The sequence below is a fragment of the Conger conger genome, chromosome 1 (genome assembly GCF_963514075.1).
Source record: "Conger conger chromosome 1, fConCon1.1, whole genome shotgun sequence".
Classification (NCBI taxonomy): domain Eukaryota; kingdom Metazoa; phylum Chordata; class Actinopteri; order Anguilliformes; family Congridae; genus Conger; species Conger conger.
This window is the reverse complement of record NC_083760.1, coordinates 78120524-78142779: the sequence shown is the minus strand read 5'-3', so window position 1 is coordinate 78142779 and position 22256 is coordinate 78120524. Positions and strand designations below refer to the sequence as shown.

Here is a 22256-nt window from a genome sequence, read left to right as displayed (position 1 = left end):
CTTCACAATAAGAAGGTTCTGGGTTCAAGCTCCACCCAGACCTTTCTGTATGGAGTTTGCATGTTCTCCCCGTGTCTGTGTGGGTTTCCTCCCACAGTCCATAGACATGCCGCTTAGGGACTACAGATGAAAATGAACTCATTAGCTTACTCTGGCACATTCACATTGATGTGGAATCTGTGAAATCTTGATTAATGTGTTCCTAGTAAAACAAATAGCATAAGAGATTCAGGATCAGTGAAAAAAAGTATTAAAAAAAAAAAGTTTTAAATACAAACATTATCCTAACCCGCTTATCCTGAACAGGGTCACTGGGGGGCTGGAGCCTATCCCAGCATACATTGGGCAAAAGGCAGGAATACACACTGGACAGGTCGCCAGTCCATCGCAGGGCACACACACCATTCACTCACACATTCATACCTACGGACAATTTAGACTCTCCAATCAGCCTAACCTGCATGTCTTTGGACTGTGGGAGGAAACTCATGCAGACACGAGAAGAACATGCAAACTCCTCACAGAGAGGCCCCGGCCGACGAGGATTCGAACCCAGGACCTTCTTGCTGTGAGGCGGTAGTGCTACCCACTGCACCATCCGTGTCGCCCAGTATATATTTTGCAATTAATTAAATATTTTACATAACAGTAACAGTACACATAGATAATAGAAAAGTAACTGATTGAGTAAATCTGGTTTCATATGTGCTGTGTAAGATCTCTGCTCTGGGGGTACAATCCCAAAACAACATCGAAAGAAAGAAAGGACTTATTAACAAAAGATTAATAATTCAATGATATTTGCAAGATATTGTCAAAGAATGTTAAATGAAACATTTCCATTTTAATTGTTTATATCTATACAAACATTGCAATGCTCTGTTAGTCAAGATATCTCAAGGACTAAAAGGACTCCTGTGTTTTTTGTATGAATTCTCTCATTCTGTCTTCAGACTGCTGTACACCACGTTGTCCTGCTGGGGCTGAAAGGCAGAGGTTGCAGAGGGAAGGTGGGTGACAGTGCTGTAAGTCACTTCAGGAGGAGCCTGTGAGGAGAGAGAGGCACACAGTCACCACCCCAGCCCAGGCACATGCAATATACACTCACTCAGCACTTTATTAGGAACATTCATTCATGTGATTATCTAATCAGTCAAACATGTGGGAGCGATGCAGTGCATCAAATCATGCAGATACAGGTCAGGAGCTTCATTATATGTTCACATCAACCATCAGAATGGGGAACAAATGTGATTTCAGTGATTTCAATTGTGGCATGATTGTTGGTGCCAGACGGGCTGGTTTGAGTATTTCTGTAACAGCTGATCTGCTGAGATTTTCACACACAACAGTCTCTAGAGTTTACTCAGAATGGAGCAAAAAACAAAAAACATCCAGTGAGCGGCAGTTCTGCAGACGGAAATGCCTTGTTGATGAGAGAGGTCAACGGAGAAGGGCCAGACTGGTCGAAGCTGACAGGAAGGTGACAGTAATGCAAATACAGCTGTGGTATGCAGAAGCAGAGGACTTAATAAATAAATAAAAATAAGTCTAATACATACCTAATATAGTGCTCACTGAGTCTATTGGACACATATTTACCATAATGGATGACACACGGCTGAGTTACGCAGACTGTAATTTTAATTATACAGTTGTGAAAGTAATGAATAAAGTCCACACACAGTGCATTTATCAATCCCAGGACATTTAAAATCATTTTATATTTCATTGGGTCATAACTTTAGTACCAGACTCATCTTGTTGTTTTGTACATACAGTGGCATTGCTGGTTTCAGCTCCTCTGGACACATTAATAGCGAATGTAGCACAAATATAAAACAGTGCAAATTACATGCTCTTTGTAGCAACAGCATTGAGCTTGTGCTGAAACTAAAGCTAAAGAAAAGGTAACATACAGAATAGCTGAATGGAGGCTTGAAGATTACGGATACTTACAAGGAGCTGTATTAGGAGTAGTGGGCACCCTGAACAACATAGACAATGCAGAATTGTGTTAAGAGATATACTACATCGGGCTTTATGCTTTATAGTCATAGTCATGGACCAAAATAGTGAGTATCAGACAGAGCAAATAAAATAAATGTCATTTCACTTTGATTGAACAGACAGCATGTGACAGATTAAGAGTATAGTGGAATGTTTTTACTTAAATAAATAAAATAAAAACACTCACCTGTTCAATTTCCTTTTGTCTGAAAAGGAACAAAAATAAATGAGTGTTCATAACATTCCTTTTGGTACAGAGTGCTGGCCCATCAATTGCATATTTTGAAACCTGAATTTAAGGACTATGAACACAGCCAGAGGGTGAGTCAACATGTCAGTGAGCGTTTTCAATGATAGGAAGGGATTTACAATGGTCTTGTAACAATGTTTTAACACAAAAGTCTTACCTATTGTACCTTTAACTAACAATATCTATCGAACCATGATACAATGACAGCACAGATATAGATATGAGCTCGTCTGTTAAATAGCCACTGTATTGCAGCCTGTAGTATGTGTTGGATAAAGGCATCAAATGTTAACCATTTAGTAATGCAATTATGGTATCATGCCATAGAGTGGTCACAAACATTTGGGAATCCCAGGCACTACAGACTACTCATCGGAAATACGCACTGTGTATCCAATACAGACTGACACCTGCCATTCCCAGAAGAATCCCCACCACGAAGACAATTACTTTAATACCGCACGGTGTCTTCAGCCAGTCTGAAATTTGAAAAGAGCATTTGAGGAAAGTTGGTGTGAGAACAGAAGCAGTTACATACATTGGTATTTTATTTTGTATTTAAGCAATTAAGCAGAGTGCTTCATTGAGATAGAGAGAACTGTCACAAGTAATACATGGTCTAATAAGTAAATCAGGCACAGTAGATAAATAATCACACAATACAAAATGAAACACTACAGGACAAGTGATGCTGCAAATCCATAGATTGCTACATTTGCCAGTTTTTCTAAATGGAACCTCACTGTCAGAAATGTGGCGGAGCCTTGATTTTCGGAGAGAAAACGATTTATCCACAGGGGATTCAGCCAGCTTCTTTTAGCAAACAACGTCACCTCCTCTCATTCCATTAAGCAGTATTGCCTGGCATGTACAGTGGCTTTCATCTCATTTAATATGGCAGAACAAATGGGTTTCCGATCATATAAGAGAAAATCTACAGAATACTATCGCACAATGTGTAAATCTTTTGATTCATAACATCCAATTATAATGACTGAGAAGCAAAATACAATAAACAATGGTCAAAGTCAAGAACCCATTCAGCATGTGTTCTTTATAAAGTACCCTGCTGAAAAAAACTAAAGCTAGGTTTTGAAACAGCTGGAAGCTGATTGACCAGTTCAGACCAGCTCTCAGTTTGACATGGTTTAGCTGGTTGGCATTTCAGACCAGCTTTCAGCTTAACATGATTTGACCAGCTAAAGCTATGTTTAGCTCAGACAAGCTAGTACCAGCACTAGCTGGTTGACCAGTTCAGACCAGCGAGACCAGCTTATGGCCAGTTTGATCAGCTCAATTTTCAAGCTGGTCAAACTGGTACAGCTGGATTTTACAGTAGGATACATAGAGAAAAGAATAGTACTGTACTTTGATCATCTGTTCTTCCACTCTGGTCCTTGTTCTTAACTTCAGCACGGTCACTCAGTTTAGAGTTGTGCCTCTTAAACTGATAAAGGCAGCAATATATCAGAGTGGAGTCAGAGCTGCGGGGGACAGTGAAAATGGCTGCTTGCTCTTCCTTTCCAGCCAGGGTGCTGTTCACAAGTGTTTTACTCAATGTTGAGTACAGGAACAGGAAGAACTCTGCTCCAGTGATGTCAGATGGGGCTTCACAGTGAATGTGTGCCTGATTGTTTTTCATGGAGACTGAGATACTGGGCTTCTTTAGATCTGGAACACAAATAATACATCATACAGAGAAAGGCATTCACAGGGTCTCAGTGTGGTTGTGTCCTGTGGCTAAATGTACAGGGGTGTCCTGATGGGTTTACTTGTTGGGGTCTGACAGGAGGAGCTAGAGTGACGGAGCTGCATCCCTTACCCCATGCACACATTGATTAGGGTAGTTTTATACTGGTGAAACATAAGATCATCAGGAGATTTTAATAATGAATTCTTATCCAGCACAGTTACTGTAGACGAGTCACTAAATGGAGATGGTCTTCCCTCCAGACTGTAGAAACATCTCATGCTCAGCTCATTCAGTGCGCTGGGTCTCCCGCTGAGCAGCTCAGCTCCAGTGACTGAGCGCTCACAATCTGAGCCACTGATCGCTCTCTCATTAATGGTGAAAGTGCAGTGGGACACAGGGGAAGAGTCAGGTCCCCTGCACCTCACTTTCACTGAGTCATTATTCAGTTATGATTGATTTTCTATTAAAAAAAACTTTATTGTAAGCACTTTCCTATGGCTACCTGACTACAAACATCGGATTTTGTTTCTTTGCTGTAAGATTTTCTTTGGGGCCCATTCACACTTGAACAGTGAGTTAATAGGGACTGCACTTGTGTTTGATCTGCACTTAGCTGTACGTCGCTCTGGATAAGAGCGTCTGCTAAATGCCATGTAATGTAATGTAATGTAATGCATGGAAAATGATAGCTCAGGAAATAAGAGCTGTAAGCCTGGGGGAATTAGAGACATTTTGGGTACATCATTAACATAAGTTCTGATATGTTTTCCACTGGTCTCAACAATGTAAATGAGGTATTGTTAAATAATGAATATTAAAATTTGGCTTTATGGTTTAAATGCGAAGCAATTGAGTGATGTTGATTTACAAGCATATAACAGAAAATCAAAGGAAGACTTTTACACAATGAATACATCTTCAACAGTTATGCAATGTTGATGCATAGCATCCCAGGATAATTACTGAGGAGCAAGATACAATGAGCACTGCCCATAAAAGTTGGTAATTCATTGTGGCTGTGTACATTATAAACTGCATAGAGAAATTAATTGATGAGGGTAGTTTTATACTGATTAAATATAATGTTTATGGGAACCTGGACAATTCTAAACCGGTACATTTGAATGTATTACATGTCTGTTTATTTCAAACAGAATATTTAAAGAGGTACAGAATTGAATGAAATGCCTCTGAAGCAGAATGTCGCTTTTAGACTGTGCATTTCAGTAAGGTATTTGCAGTGCCTTTCCCCAGTGTGTACACTGCTGCAATCTTTTGTTGAATTACATTTGATGTTGTGATGAAACAATTAATATGATGTTTAATTGCAGACTGCTCAATTTAATTGAAGGTATGTACATCCAAATCAGGTGAATGTAGAAATATAAGGTGAAGCATACAGACATCTCTTTTTATACATACTTTCGCCTATTTAGAGGACAAACAGTAATTGTTTATTAATTAATGCACAAGAAAGGTGTCAGGGTTGGGAGGTAGCACCGGCTGTGGCCACCAGGGGTTTATTATTTTCACCTGGTGCTCATTAGTGCCAATGGGGTGGCTACCTCCAGAAGGTATTTAAAGCCCTCTTTGACCATCGGTCGGGGCTTTGGTGTCACTGTTCGCTCTGCCACCTAGCCGGTATTAGCACATGGTAAGACTCAGCATTCGAGTCAGGTATTGTGCTGGTTCTGTGTTCAGAAAAGGTAAGGAAGGGGTCTGCGCGTTAGTGTGTGTACACTGCAGCCGCCTTCCTGTAGGTTCTTTTGTTCTTTGTTTCGTTTTGTTTTCGGCTCGTGTGAGTCCGTGGGTGAGGGACGTTGTCCCCGGTATTTTGTATTTTGGTTTGTGTGTTTTTTCGGAGCTGCGACTCCTGAGTCTTTATTTTCGTTAGCCCAGTCTTTTATACTGGGTTGTACTTTTATTTTGGGTTTTCCCCGGTCCGGGGCAGTAGTGCTAGCCTTTACGCACTCATTTTTTGTTTGTGATTTTCGCCCTGGTTTTGGAGGGTAGTTTTATTTTCTGAGCCGTTATTTGGGGCTCTTCCTTTTATTTGTGCGGAGTTGTCTCCGTGTACAGTGCTGTCTCCTCTACCCCCCCGGGGTCTTAGTGGCGGGCTCGTTTGTGGGTCCGCTTACAAGGGGTCACCCCCTTAGTCGCACCTGGCTCTCCGCACCTCCTCAACCTCATAAAAGGAAAAATTTTGAAATTACAATTCATATTCTCTGACTTGAGCATCTGCTGTCCTTTTACGACCACACATTTTGGAACATCATGAGATATTAAAGATTCATTTTTACCCAGCACAGTTACTGTAGAGGGGTCACTATGTAGAGATGGTCTTTCCTCCAGACTGTTGAAACATCTCATGCTCAGCTCATTGAGTGCGCTGGGTCTCCCGCTGAGCAGCTCAGCTCCAGTGACTGAGCGCTCACAATCTGAGCCACTGATCGCTCTCTCATTAATGGTGAAAGTGCAGTGGGACACAGGGGAAGAGTCAGGTCCCCTGCACCTCAGTTTCACTGAGTCCTCTATGGAAATCACTGCATGACTCAATCCTAACTTTGCCTTGGGCAGTCCACCTGCAAAAGTTAAATAATCCATTTAGTCCATTATTACAGTTTTTTACAATCGTTTTCACACTTGTCTCAATACCATGTCCACTTTTTCAAAACACCTAACACATTCACCATATCATTAGACTATGTGAACTAAACTGTGGATATTTTTGCATTGCTTTCATACTAAAGGCATTCAATCACCACTTCTTCCAAAATTCATGAATACCTCTCTCAGTCAGTGTTCACTACCAGCAAAAGTTTGTACAAATTCAGCAAATTTTGCATACATTTCTCTGTTCAAAACAGTTAACTTTCAGTTCAAAACCCAATAAAATTCTGATGATTGTGGAAGGAAATATGCGGCATTTTGGCAGAAAAATGAAACTATATGCTTGAAATATGTAAGACAGATCATTCTGATTTGAGCAGAAAGTTTATTCTGTTTATTACATTTTTTTGTTTGCAGCCTTGTTACCATCGATACAAAAGTGATCATACTTGCATTGAAATGTGCATGTATATAGGGTAAATATAGATGTAGTTGTCAATGAAGAGATTTTTCCACTATTACTGCTGTATATGCACTGCTGAAACACCTGGCTGTCATTTCAGTGAACAACCTACCCAGGTGTTTGTTGTTTGTCCCCCGTTACCACCTATACAAAAGGGGCCACCTTTGGATTGGCATTTGCATTCTTTAGCCTTGGTGGGGAAAATGGATGCCGCCAGGGGTAGAGGAAGAAGATGTGGAAGAGCAAGAACAGTTGTGTTTGATGAAATCAGAGCCACAGTCATTGATCATGTGGTAAATCATGGTCTATCCCTGAGGGAAGCAGGTTGAGGGTTCAACCAAACTTGCCTAGATCCACAGTCGCTTCAATAGTGAGGATTTTCAGGTAAACCAACAGGTACTATACAGTATTTCCAGCATTCTAACTGAAGGAGTTCAATTGATGTGTATATTACAGCAGTACTGTGATTTGAGATGTCTCCAGAAAAAGCAGATGTATCAGTGCACATGTTCTTTGACTCACTACAGGACCCAGCAGTTACCTCACACAGGGGGAAGGGGAATAATGTTTACGCCTCAACAGGAGGATACAATACTTGGGATGGTCATTGTCAACAACAGCATCAGGCTAAGAGAAATACGCAACAACATAATCGCAGCAACAACATATTTCCAAACATTGACAGTGTAAGCACTACAACCATTTCAAGAGTGCTACAGAAACACCTGATCAGGATGAAACAGTTGTACACTGTCCCCTTTGACAGGAACTCTGAGGGTGTCAAGGAACTCAGGTACCAATATGAAGTTCAGGAAGGTATATGTGAAGGTTTAGGACCACCACCCACATGAATAGATGTCAGCTCTAGATGCAATGGCTGCTGGGTGTATGGACATAACAGTGGAACACATCCAGGGCTGGATAAGGCACGCAAAAATATGTTTTCCTCAGTGTATAGCAAGAGATAACATTCGGAGTGTGTGTCAGGTGTGTGTTTCAAAAGCACATTGTGTGAAGAGTTTTGAAGAAGTGGACATGGTATTGAGACAAGTGTGAAAACAATTGTAAAAAAGTATAAAGCAATACAGAATTTTAAGACACACGATATGAATGTTTGTGTGATGATATGCTGTATTTTTTTTTTTGTCTATGCATACAGTATATCAGTAGAGGTGTACATGTCTCCAGAAATGGTACGGTGTTCTAACACCCTCTCCCTGTGTCTGTGTGCATCTCCTCCACCCTCTCCCCGGGTCTGTGTGCGTCTCCTCTACCCTCTCCCTGTGTCTGTCTGTGTGCGTCTCCTCCACCCTTTCCCCATGTCTGTGTGCATCTCCTCCACCCTCTCCCTGTGTCTGTGTGCGTCTCCTCCACCCTCTCCCCATGTCTGTGTGCATCTCCTCCATCCTCTCCCTGTGTCTGTGTGCGTCTCCTCCACCCTCTCCCTGTGTCTGTCTGTGTGCGTCTCCTCCACCCTTTCCCCATGTCTGTGTGCATCTCCTCCACCCTCTCCCTGTGTCTGTGTGCGTCTCCTCCACCCTCTCCCCATGTCTGTGTGCATCTCCTCCACCCTCTCCCTGTGTCTGTGTGCGTCTCCTCCAGGTACTACATGTTCTCACACCCTCTCCCCTGTCTGCGTGTACGTGTCTTACTAAAACACAAGTTAAGAACAGATTAAAATGTCTCAGTGTTAAAAGAGTCCATGTCAAATCCAGCGAGCTAAGAGTCCCGTTCTGGGCTCCGCCTCCCTCCCTCGGCCTCACTCGTGGCTCCTGCGGGATGTCAGCTGTTCTCCCGGTTCTTGCACTCTTGCGACCAGGCCGTAGGTTTGCAAACCGTAGCCCGTTTCAAGCCAATTTTCTGCTGTCTGTCTCATAGGGTCTGTGTTTGCCAAAGTGCCCCCTGGTTGGGGTAGTAGTACCGGCAAGAATTTCAATCCACTTTCTCCACTGATTCATACTAAAATCAAAACTTTAAAGTCAAGTAATTTATTCTCCACATCCTCTTATTTCACTCAAAGGCCTTTTTGCCCCGAAAATGAGGAAATTCCTACCCTGTTACATAGCCTACGCATGGCAAATTAGAAAAGAAAAGTGTGGATTCAGCCCGCAATTAGTATTATAATCGCGTTCTGGTGCCTCATTTCCCCGCGCGTTATTCTCAGTGTTGTTTTATTGTAGGACGCCACTTGTTACATCAGAACTTCATCTGGGAGCATGTAATTATGTGGAACAATCGATTAGCCTAGCATCGATTGTTTTGAATCCAGCACTGAGGGGGTGGACAGCTCCCATTAAGAACGGTCTTTCAACCCTTCTTAAGCGCAGTCTTAAGAACGCCACTAAGAAGGTGTTCGGGAAACACTCTTAACTTAAGGATCCTTCTTAGCCGAACCCTTCTTAAGAGCGTTCTTAACTCCTTAAAAACGTTCGCTATCGGGAAACGCGGCCAATGTAATTCCAGCATTACTAACCTTGAGCTTCAGAGTGTCCACAGAGACCTGGAGTGAACCCAACAGAAGAGGGTCATTACAAATGCAGGAAAGGCAGGTTTCTCATTTTGCTCTGTTGTATATTAGTTTCTCTTTATTGTCTCACACCAGAAAACATGGCTTGCTTTCAGAATGCGTTTAAAAACCAAGCAGATAAATAGAAGAGATCACTTACTGTCTGGCAGAAAGATCATGAGCAGAAGCAGAGAAGAGAGATGTGATTCCATGTTTGAAGACCAAAATCTAAATAATATCAGGATGTGCAGTTTTAGACTCTTTTTAATGTGGTGTAAATGAGGAAGTTGCCAGGATGCTTGTGCAACAGGAAAAAACATGCTGCCCTTCAAGCGAAACATATAGTCAACCATTTCTAAGAAGAGTTGTGGAATTTTACACTTAAAGTCAATACTCTTCATTAAGGTTCAAGATATGTCCTGTGTGTCTCTGTACTGCCTCCAGCTCATTGCTCTCACCGCTCTGAGCTGTGCAGCTAACGCTAATGGTGCAGGATGTGGTAAGCGCCCTTGTCTGGAGCAAGGAAAGGAAAAATGAGGAGAAAATCAAGCGATTGGGAAGAGCCCACTGACTCCTTATAGGGGCATCCTCTGCACCTCTGAGCAGAAAGCAAATGAATGCTCTGCGAGGCAGTGAGAGTTAAATTGCACCAAGTGAAGAATCAAAAATGAAATATAATGTATGTATTCACAGAGATAGAGGAAACAAATATTTTTTCAGAATTCATTTTGCACTAATACAGCACAACCTACTTGAACTCAATACTAAATTGTAATAATATAATAATAATCTAAGAACAGCCAATTATACAACTCTTATGTGTCTCTCAAAAGCATACATTTATCATTGGGCTGAATCCAAATGCAGAGACAGAGGGAGTTAGGAACCAGAGATAAGTGTGAACAAAAATACTTTCACTCGGAACACAACAAAACAAACATGAGAACACAAGGGAGCAAAACTAGAGCCTAAAAACAGCATTGCTAGCGGATAGCAACAACCCAAGCCCATCACTAAAACCCAGCAAATACAAGGTCGGAACCTGTAAACTGAATACAAAGGGAAACTTATAATATAATGACGATGAGGGATGACCAAAAAGACACTAATGAAATACATTAGAGCTTGGGAACTGGCGGCCTCTAGTGGGGATAAACAGAAACCGCGACATAATTCATGGTTTCAAGGTGAATAAACAATATTTTGCTTTTTTAAGTTCTCTGGGTCCAACATCTATACAAATGGATGTGAGTCTCATAGTATATCATATTAACATAACATAACATAACAGCACTGTATTAATTAAGCACTACATAATATATTATTTACAAGTGCAGTTAAGAGTTATTCTCTAAATGTGTAATACATGACATGACATTGGGCACAGTGGGTAGCACTGTTGCTTCACAACAAGAAGGTTCTGGGTTTGAGCCCCGCTCAGGCCTTTCTGTGTGGAGTTTGCATGTTCTCCCCGTGTCTGTGTAGGAGGGAGGCGAAGTGTGACTCTGCCATTTGTGAGGAGCCTGTGAGCTGGGGGTTCTGGTGTGTGTCAAAAGGGACAAAGGACAATGCTGTTTGTAGTACCTTTTGACGAGTTCCAGACCAGTGACGCCAAGAAGATAATAGATAGATATATGGTGGGTGGATGAGCGGTTCCCGGGCAATTAGGCCATGAGGGCCATTAAAACTCCCGGGAAAAGAATGTGCCTAAAATCTTATGACCCCACACCTGGTCACTTCCAGGGGGAAAGACTCCGGGCAGTACCACAGTGCCCTCCTTTGGGCACTGCTGTCATTACCCCAGGGACTACTCTCTTGGAGGAAAACCAAAAAACTGTTGTTGAGATGGTCAATAGACCCGGTAAAATATTGTAAACATTGCCCATGTGATCCTGGTTGTATTGCATTATGCCCAGTGTTGTAATAACAGGAATTACATGTAAAATGGATACACAGGAGGGAGGTTTCATGATAACTGCACCATAACAAAACATTAGGATAATCTGTTTGGTATGGATGTGATCCAGTAAAATCAAGGAATCAGATGAGATACATTTCATACCAAATGGATTTTAATAAACCATAGTTTCAATAACTCAAGGGAAAACCTACACGTCCTCTCTTGGTAATCATCTCATTTTCCCTACGCAACAACCCCCAAGGGTGGGGGTCTAAATTCCAGATTCGACAACCCCACCAGGCTAATTTATGGCACTGCCGCCTGGATCAAACACATGATTTGGCATAAAAGCCAGGGAGACAAGCCTATCAGGGAAGATCGCACTCGACTTCCCACACTGTGCATACTTTGTATATGTGTGTAGCGAAAGCAGGCTGGGTAAGACTATTTCACTCTATTCTTTTTATCTTCAATTTGTCTATTCGTAATTGACTGTGTGATTCTACGTTAACTGCCTACCCGTCTGCAAATAAATTATTTTGTTTGTAACTTGCGTGATCTCCATGACTCTAATTCATCTTGTACCTTTTCAGCCTAAGTTACAACTGAATATTGCGGGGGACAATGGGGACCAAAGACTGACCGATCGGCAGTCCCTTGGCACAGGTGATAGTTCCAAGCTGTGAGGCCAGCAAGTTTCTGCCAACGTAAAGGGTCGGCTAGGCACGGCTCTTGTGGTTTGACGCGAAGGGAACCCCTGGGCGTTACGGCGCTGGTTCCTGTCAAATTATCTCTAAGGAGCCCAGTTAATGCTACGCCGACCTGGGCTCGCAACTATCATGACTGTGTTGCATGTATTGTGTTGACTGGACCCTCAGCCTCTGAGTTCTACACCGAACTGAGAGCTTGGTACCCATGTGATAGTTCTAAGCTGTGAGGCCAGCAAGTTTCTGCCAACTTAAAGGGTCGGTTAGGCACGGCTCTTGTGATTTGACGCGAAGGGAACCCCTGGGCGTTACGGCGCTGGTTCCTGTCAAATTAGCTCTAAGGAGCCCAGTTAATGCTATGCCGACCTGGGCTCGCAACTATCATGACAGTGTTGCATGTATTGTGTTGACTGGACCCTCAGCCTCTGAGTTCTACACCGAACTGAGATATTCAGCAATAATGTTAAATCGCGAGAACATATATTGAGTAATAGTGGCGCAGGTACGAGTCGAGTGTAATCACTCCCGAGGTTCGCGTAAATTTCAAACCCAAATTTCTAAATTATATATCTTAAATGGAGTCAGATAAACGAGTGGAACAAGAGTAACCACTAAGCTTTCAATACGGCCCCGTTTACGAACGGAGAATATTAGGAATTTTACTGATCTGTTTCAGGCCAGTTGTAAGCGGGATATGGGGCAGGTCAATCCATATCCGACCAGTGGCAACAGACCCAGTATATTCCTAAACATAATTGTGCTCTGTTCGTGTGCGGAGGATGATAATTAAAATCTTTCATTCACTTCCAAACAGCCAGGAAAGCACACGTCGTCCCTTCACCTCCAGCTATTCCCTCATTGGTCTAGCTGTGCAGGTTCTACAAGTGTGGGTTTCCTCCAGGTACTCTGGTTTCCTCCCACAGTCCATAGACATGCCGCTTAGGGACTACAGATGAAAATGAACTCATTAGCTTACTCTGGCACATTCACATTGATGTGGAATCTGTGAAATCGTGATTAATGTGTTCCTAGAAAAACAAATAGCATAAGGGATTCAGGATCAGTGAAAATAAGTATGAATTGTGCAATTAATTAAATATTTTACATAACAGTAACAGTACACATAGATAATAGAAAAGTAACTGAGTGAATAAATCTGGTTTCATATGTGCTGTGTATGATCTCTGCTCTGGGGGTACAATCCCAAAACAACATTGAAAGTAAGAAAGTACTTATTAACAAAACAGATTAATAATTCAATGATATTCAAGATATTGTCATTTTAATTGTATATAGCCTTATAAACATTGCAATGCTCTGTTGGTCAAGACATCTCAAGGACTAAAAGGACTCCTGTGTTTTTTGTAGGAATTATCTCATTCTGTCTTCAGACTGCTGTACAACACGTTGTCCTGCTGGGGCTGAAAGGCAGAGGTTGGAGAGGGAAGGTGGGTGACAGTGCTGTAAGTCACTTCAGGAGGAGCCTGTGAGGAGAGAAAGGCACACAGTCAGCACCCCAGCCCAGGCACATGCAATATACACTCACTCAGCACTTTATTAGGAACACCTACTCATTCCTGTGATTATCAAATCAGCCAAACATGTGGGAGCGATGCAATGCATCAATTCATGCAGATATGGGTCAGGAGCTTCATTAAATGTGCACATCAACCATCAGAATAGGGACAAATGTGATTTCAGTGATTTCACTTTGGCATGATTGTTGGTGCCAGACGGGCTGGTTTGAGTATTTCTGTAACTGCTGATCTGCTGGGATTTTCACACACAACAGTCTCTAGAGTTTCCTCAGAATGGTGCAAAAAACTAAAAACATCCAGTGAGCGGCAGTTCTGCAGACGGAAATGCCTTGTTGATGAGAGAGGTCAACGGAGAAGGGCCAGACTGGTCGAAGCTGACAGGAAGGTGACAGTAATGCAAATACAGCTGTGGTATGCAGAAGCAGAGGACTTCATAAAAAAAGTATAATAAATACCTAATATAGTGCTCACTGAGTCTATAGGACACATATTTATCATAATGGATGACACACGGATGAGTTACGCAGACTGTAATTTTAATTATACAGTAGTGAAAGTAATGAATAAAGTCCACACACAGTGCATTTATCAATCCCAGGACATTTAAAATCATTATATTATATTGCATTGGGTCATAACTTTAGTACCAGACCCATCTTGTTGTTTTGTACATACAGTGGCATTGCTGGTTTCTGCTCCTCTGGACACATCAATAGTGAATGTAGCACAAATATAAAACAGTGCAAATGACATGCTCTTTGTAACAGCATTAAGCTTGTGCTGAAACTAAAGCTAAAGAAAAGGTAACATACAGAATAGCTGAATGGAGGCTTGAAGATTATGGATACTTACACAAAACTGTATTAGGATTAGTGAGCACCCTGAACAACATAGACAACGCAGAATTGTGTTAGAGATATACTGTATTGGGCTTTATGCTTTATAGTCATAGTCATGGACCGAAACAGTGAGTATCAGACAGAGCAAATAAAATAAATGTCATTTCAGTTTGATTGAACAGACAGCATGTGACAGATTAAAAGTATAGTGGCATGTTTTTTACTTTAAATAGAAAAATAAAAACACTCACCTGTTGAATTTCCTTTTGTCTGAAAAGGAACAAAAAGAAATAAATGTTCATATCATTCCTTGTCCAAATTTTCAGTCACTGGAGGTTGATTCATATAATTCCATATGAAGACCTGAGGATTGCCCGCCTCTAACCAGCCCTTTCTACAGTTCTGAGATCTGGAGCTTTAATGTTCCTGTCAGTTCATTAGTTTTACCATGTAGAACTTCCTAAAAACTGGAATGACACTAAAATGGCATTTTTTCACACCACGGACATGAAAAGAGTTAAACATAATTTATTTGAACATAACTCACTTTTGACAAAAATGTCATTTTAGAACACTGTAATTCTAACATTAGAATATGACAAGCCTTTCTTTGGCAGTTAGAATGACAGGCTAGCTAAAATCATGGAGTAGTACAGACTAGTTGTTTTGCATTGATCAAGAGTAACCTTGCTGAAAATGCTCCTGGCTCATGTGGAAGGAAACTCCATATTTCATAGACTGTTAAAAATGATACACCTTATCTAAATAATAAAATGAAGGCAACAGATTACAAGTAATCTTATTGAATAAATATGACATAATATTATTGATTCCATTTATATTGTGTATTTTACAGGTGTGTCATTTTTTTACAGTGTAGTAGCATATTTCACATTTTACATGAAGGGTACAATAGGTCATTTCGGACTTCTAACTGTCAAGAGAGGAATTGCAGTAGCAAACAAGCTCAAACCACAACACTGTTTATTCCACCCCTTCTCTGTGAACTGTGAATGAGCTTATGTTGAAACGCCATTAGCTGTGGCAATTAGAACCAATTTGCAATCAGTGAGCTTGAATTATTGTATAGCTATACGATGTTTTGGTACAGAGTGCCGGACCATCAATTGCATATTTTGAAACCCGAATTTAAGGACTATAAACACAGCCAGAGGGTGAGTGAGCGTTTTCAATGACAGGAAGGGATTTACAATGGTCTTGTAACAATGTTTTAACGCAAAAGTCTTACCTATTGTACCTTTAACTAACAATATCTATAGAACCGTGATACAATGACAGCACAGATTACAGTAGATATGAGCTAGTCTGTTAAATAGCCACTGTATTGTAGCCTGTAGTATGTGTTGGATAAAGGCATCAAATGTTAGCCATTTAGTAATGCGATTATGGTATCATGCCATAGAGTGGTCACAAACATTTGGGAATCCCAGGCACTACAGAGTACTCATCGCAAATACGCACTGTGTATCCAATACAGACTGACACCTGCCATTCCCAGAAGAATCCCCGCCACGAAGACAATTACTTTAATACCGCATGGTGTCTTCAGCCAGTCTGAAATTTGAAAAGAGCATTTGAGGAAAGTGGGTGTGAGAAGAGAAGCAGTTTACACATTTTGGAGCAGTTACAGTATCTCCACATGTCTTAATAAATACATTGGTATTTTATTTTGTATTTAAGCAATTAAGCGGAGTGCTTCATTGAGATAGAAGAACCCTCACAACTAATATATGGTCTAATAAGTAAATCTGACACAGTAGATAAATAATCACACAATACAAGTGAAACACTACCGGACAAGTGATGCTGCAAATCCATAAATTGCTACATCAGATAGAAAACAATTTATCCACAGGGGATTCAGGCAGCTTCTTTTAGCAAACAACGTCACCTCCTCTCATTCCATTAAGCAGTATTGCCTGGCATGTACAGTAGGTTTCATCTCATTTAAAATGGCGAGTGAAATGGGTTTCCGATCATATAAGAGAAAATCTACAGAATACTTTAACACAATGTGTTTTAGCACAATACTTTAACACAATGTGTGATTCATAACATCCAATTATTGCACTTATTATAGAAGCCAAATACAATGAACAATGGTCAAAGTCAAGAACTCATTCAGCATATGTGTTCTTTATAAACTACCCTGCTGAAAAAAAACTAAAGCTGGTTTTGAAACAGCTGGAAGCTGGTTGACCAGTTCAGTCCAGCTCTCAGCTTGACATGGTTTAGCTGGTTGGCATTTCAGACCAGCTTTCAGCTTAACATGATTTGACTAGCTCAAGCTATGTTTAGCTCAGACAAGCTAGTACCAGCACTAGCTGGTTGACCAGTTCAGACCAGCTAGACCAGCTTATGGCCAGTTTGACCAGCTCAATTGATTTTACAGTCGGATACATAGAGAAAAGAATAGTACTGTACTTTGATCCTCTGTTCTTCCACTCTGGCCCTTGTTCTTAACTTCAGCACGGTCACTCAGTTCAGAGTTGATCCTCTTAAACTGATAACGGCAGCAGTATATCAGAGTGAAATCAGAGCTGTGGGGGACAGTGAAAATGGCTGCTCGCTCTTCCTTTCCAGCCAGGGTGCTGTTCACAAGTGTTTTATTCAATGTTGAGTACAGGAAGAACTCTGCTCCAGTGATGTCAGGTGGGGCTTCACAGCGAATGTGTGCATGATTGTTTTTCATGGAGACTGAGATACTGGGCTTCTTCAGATCTGGAACACAAATAATACATCATACAGAGAAAGGCATTCACAGGGTCTCAGTGTGGTGGTGTCCTGTGGCTAAATGTACAGGGGTATCCTGATGGGTTTACTTGCTGGGATCTGACAGGAGGAGCTAGAGTGACAGAGCTGCATCCCTTACCCCATGCACACATTGATTAGGGTAGTTTTATACTGGTGAAACATGAGATCATCAGGAGATTATAATGATCAATTCTTACCCAGCACAGTTACTGTAGAGGGGTCACTAAATGGAGATGGTCTTCCCTCCAGACTGTAGGAACATCTCATGCTCAGCTCATTTTTCAGTTATGATTGATTTTCTATTAAAAAAACTTTATTGTAAGCACTTTCCTATCACTACCTGACTACAAATATCAGATAAAGTTTTGTTTCTTTGCTGTACGATTTTCTTTGGGGCCGATTCACACTTGAGCTAATAGGGACTGCATGGAAAAAGATAGCTCAGGAGCTGTAGCATGGGGGCATTAGAGACAATTTGGGGACTCATTAACATGAGTTCTGATATGATTTCCAATGGTCTGGCAATGTAAATGAGGTATTGTTAAATAATGAATAATACAATTTGGCTTGACTTTATGGTATAAATGTGAAGCAATTGAGTGATGTTGATTTTCAAGCATATAACAGAAAATCAAAGGAAGACTTTTACACAATGAATAAATCTTCTACAGCAATGCAATGTTGATGCATAGCATCCCAGGATAATGACTGGGGAGCAAGATACAATGAGCACTGCCCGTAAAAGTTGGTAATTCATTGTGGCTGTGTACATTATAAACTGCGGAGAAATGAATTGATTAGGGTAGTTTTATACAGGTGAAATACAATGTTTATGGGAACCTGGACAATTCTAAACTGGTACATTTGAATGTATTACATGTCTGTTTATTTTATACAGAAGATTTAAAGAGGTACAGAATTGAATGAAATGCCATGATGAATGTCGCTTTTAGACTGTGCATTTCAGTAAGGTATTTGCAGTGCCTTTCCCCAGTGTGTACACTGTTGCAATCTTTAGTTGAATTACATTTGATTTTGTGGTGAAACAATTCATATGAGGTTTAATTGCAGACTGCCCAATTTAATCTGAGGTATGCACATCCAAATCAGGTGAATGTAGAAATATAAGGTGAACCATACAGGCATTATAGCTGTTTTTATACATACTTCCCCTTTTTAGAGGACAAACAGTAATTACTCATTAATTAATGCACAAGAAATGACTATTCATATTCTCTGACTTGAGCATCTGCTGTCCTTTTATGACCACACATTTTGGAACATCATGAGATACTAAAGATTCATTTTTACCCAGCACAGTTACTGTAGAGGGGTCACTAGGTAGAGATGGTCTTTCCTCCAGACTGTAGAAACATCTCATGGTCATCTCATTCAGTGCGCTGTGTCTCCCACTGAGCAGATCAGCTCCAGTGACTGAGCGCTCACAATCTGAGCCACTGATCGCTCTCTCATTAATGATGAAAGTGCAGTGGGACACAGGGGAAGAGTCAGGTCCCCTGCACCTCAGTGTCATTGACTCCTCTATGGAAATCACTGCACGACTCAATCCTAACTCTGCCTTGGGCACTCTACCTGCAAAAGTTAAATAATCCATTTAGTCCATAATTAAGTTTAATCCATTGTTCAGTTATGATTTATTGTCATCTGAACAGCTTTATTGTAGGCACATTTCTACACCCCACACAGCCTTTTCTTAAATGGAAGGTTCTAGGACTGACTGACAGTTATACATTTCAAATCACCAATATGCTGTATAAGGAGAGAATGAGAGAATGTTGAATTGAAGCTGATATTAGTCACAATATGAGCTGTTTGCCCTTCAGTTATGTTAAATATATTTGATTATCACACATTCACAAGTACATCGATTACTGAAATGTGAATGATAAGCTTCACTAATTGTATCTGCCTATAGATGGTGCTGTAGCATGTTGTCTTTGACTAGATGTGACACACAGGAAATTGACATTTCAATGTTAGTCACAGGTACATCCACTTGAAGGTCAAGATACTGTTAGTGTGATGGGGAATTGTTAATTTTGTCTGGAAATATTATACTTCACAAGACCATGATATCTTGTACAGCCACTGTTGTACTGTACACAGTGCAATAAATAAGTAAATAAATAAATGAATAAATAAACCAGGAACACAATGCAAGGGCAAAACATAATTTTAACCAATAATGTTAAAGAGTGACTTATCTCCTATGGACCTGCCAATGCGTGGAGAAAGAGAGGTTCACACTATAGTATTATTTGTGTTTTCGATTTGATTACTATAGTGGTATTTGTGTTTGTGATTATGCTTATTCTCTGTATAACTATAGTATTTGTTTTTTTTAAATTATGTTTATTCATTGTAAAGCTGTAGAACTTGTGTTTTTGATGATGATATTTATTCAGTGTATAGCTATAGTATTTGTGTTTTGATGATGATGTTTATTCACTGTATAACACTGTATAACCGTAGTAGTAACTTCAGTAGACTGAAGACTGTCAGATAAATATAATGTTGTGAGGTATGACCAGGAGAAAAAAGAAGAAGAAAGGCCTGCAGTCCTCAATATGCTGTGGGTATGCTGCACATATCAGCATCATATTGATGTGCATGTAAAGCATGTAAACTCTTTAACATCTATGCTCACATGGTGCTGTCCTTTTTCTTCCTAATGATGTTCCAGACAGTGTATTTTGGTAAGCATTTTGTTTGGCCTTTGCCTCTGGCTGTTTTTCTTATTTTTCAGCCTCATGTCTTCCTGTGTCAATAATTTGTCAATTGCTATATAGGTTAGCCAATATGGATAGAAATACCCTCAAATTAAAGGTGACAGTCTGCACTTTAACCACATATTCATTTCTTTTTTATTTTAAATCAAATATGTTGGAGTACAGAGCCAAAACAGCTGAAATTGTGTCACTGTCTACATGTTACAGACTGCAGTGGACTTACATTTTTAACACGTGTTGATGTACAGTCCAGCACCTTCTCCCTCTTTCCTTCTCAGGTCATTCATAAACCGAACTGACTTTCATCACATATAGCCATTGTGGGTTGGGTGGTTTAATATTACATATTAATCAGGGTTAATAAATATCTCATTGACCAAACCTTTAATCCAATGTGCAGATCTAAAATACTTAATAACTTTCAGCACAATAATTTCTAAATATTGTGTCCAGCCACACCAGGTAACCAACTTTGAACACTTTCCAAAGACTTGGAACACCTTCACACTGGTCAAAAAAGCAGATGCACATACATGCAGTATACTATAATACAAAAATAAATATAATTACTGTAATTCGATTAAACTTTCTCGATTTGCTAAAATTCCAGCATTACTAACCTTGAGCTTCAGAGTGTCCACAGAGACCTGGAGTGAGCCCAACAGAAGAGGGTGATTACAAATGCAGGAAATGCAGGTTTCTCATTTTGCTCTGTTGTAGATTAGTTTCTTTTATTGTCTCACACCAGAAAACATGGCTTGCTTTCAGAATGACATGCACTGGAGTTCCCCATCAGCTGCTATTAAAAAACAAGCAGATAAATACAAGAGATCACTTACTGTCTGGCAGAAAGATCATGAGCAGAAGCAGAGAAGAGAGATGTGATTCCATGTTTGAAGACCAAACTTAAAATTCTATCAGGATGTGCAGTTTTAGACTCTTTTTAATGTGGTGTAAACGAGGAAGTTGTCAGTATGTTTGCGTAAAGGGAAAAAACATGTTGTCCTTCAAGCGGGGGCGACATGGCTCAGGCAGTAAGAGCAGTCGTCTGGCAGTCGGAGGGTTGCCGGTTCGATCCTCCGCCCGGGCTGTGTCGAAGTGTCCCTGAGCAAGACACCTAACCCCCAAATGCTCCTGACGAGCCGGTCGGGGCCTTGGATAGCAGCCAATCGCCGTCGGTGTGTGAGTGTGTGTAGGAATGGGTGAATGGAGAAGCATCAATTGTACAAAGCTTTGGATACAAAAAATCATCAGACCCTACACCCCTGCCAGACCTCTTCGTTCAGCCTCCACAGGCCACTTGGCACCTCCCCCTCCCCCTCTCCGAACCTCCACCTCACGCTCACGACTACTGTCTGTTCTGGCTCCACGGTGGTGGAACGAACTCCCCGTCGAGGTCAGAACTGTAGAATCTCTCCCCACCTTCAAGCGCAAACTGAAGACGCACGGGTAGTAATTGAAATTGTACTTCCCTCTAGGATCTTTCAGCGCACTTACCCCTGGTTATGGGTATGCACTTTGTTGTACGTCGCTCTGGATAAGAGCGTCTGCCAAATGCCAATAATGTAAAATGTAAATGTAATGGATGAAGGCGCAATATAAATGCCTGCCATTTACCATTTCAAGCGAAGCATACAGTCTACCATTTCGATGAAGAGTTGTGAAATTTAACATTTGAAGTCAATACTCTTATTAAGGTTGAGTTTGGTCAAAATTAATTTCATTGAAGTTAATTTGTTCTGATTTGAAGTCAGATTCACAGCCAGAGCACTCATGTTATATGTTCTGTGCCGTGGTAAACTCTGTCTTTTGCAGTCTCAAACTTAAATGATCTTGATTTCCTCTTACTTGCGGTAAGAATTTTCCCACCAGTGGATGAATATTGGGTAAAGGGAACGTGAACAGCTTACACTGTAGCGATTTTATGGTGAGAATATCATGACTTTTGGCTTTTAGCATGAATTCCACAATTATCCACAATGTATTCATGAATTTACATGCAAAGCAAACTAGCACTAAAACACAGACTTTCAGTTTTTCAACATGACATTTTCCCCATGATTGAGGCCCCAGCTAAGAAATGAATATGCTTGATTGTTGCAGCACTCACATTTATTTATTGACTGTTATGTACAGTGATGTGCTCTAAACTAAAATATGGTCATTAAGTACTAGCAGAAGCAAGTTTGGGGCCAAATAAATTAAATAGTTTTTT

The 22256-nt window shown here is 40.7% G+C and overlaps 1 protein-coding gene across 12 annotated transcripts in view; it reads right to left on the bottom strand.

The window, feature by feature from the left end:
• The window catches only part of LOC133124318 (mucin-2-like), a 135353-nt gene extending 114608 nt beyond the window's left edge, over positions 1-20745 (bottom strand). For 4 of the 12 annotated variants that reach the window (XR_009708312.1, XM_061235421.1, XM_061235430.1 and 1 more), the window contains exons 1-2: positions 9693-9771; positions 9500-9526 (exon numbers count right to left, since the gene is read on the bottom strand). Coding sequence is in view for 3 of the 12 variants with exons in the window: in XM_061235421.1 (XP_061091405.1) it covers positions 9500-9526; positions 9693-9744 (79 nt within the window). In the remaining 9 variants the exon portion in view is untranslated. Of the gene's footprint in view, positions 1-9499; positions 9527-9692; positions 9778-20661 lie in introns of those variants that run through there. The other 8 variants (XM_061235464.1, XM_061235481.1, XM_061235446.1 and 5 more) reach the window with 6 other exon arrangements.
• Positions 20746-22256: the final 1511 nt, after the last annotated feature.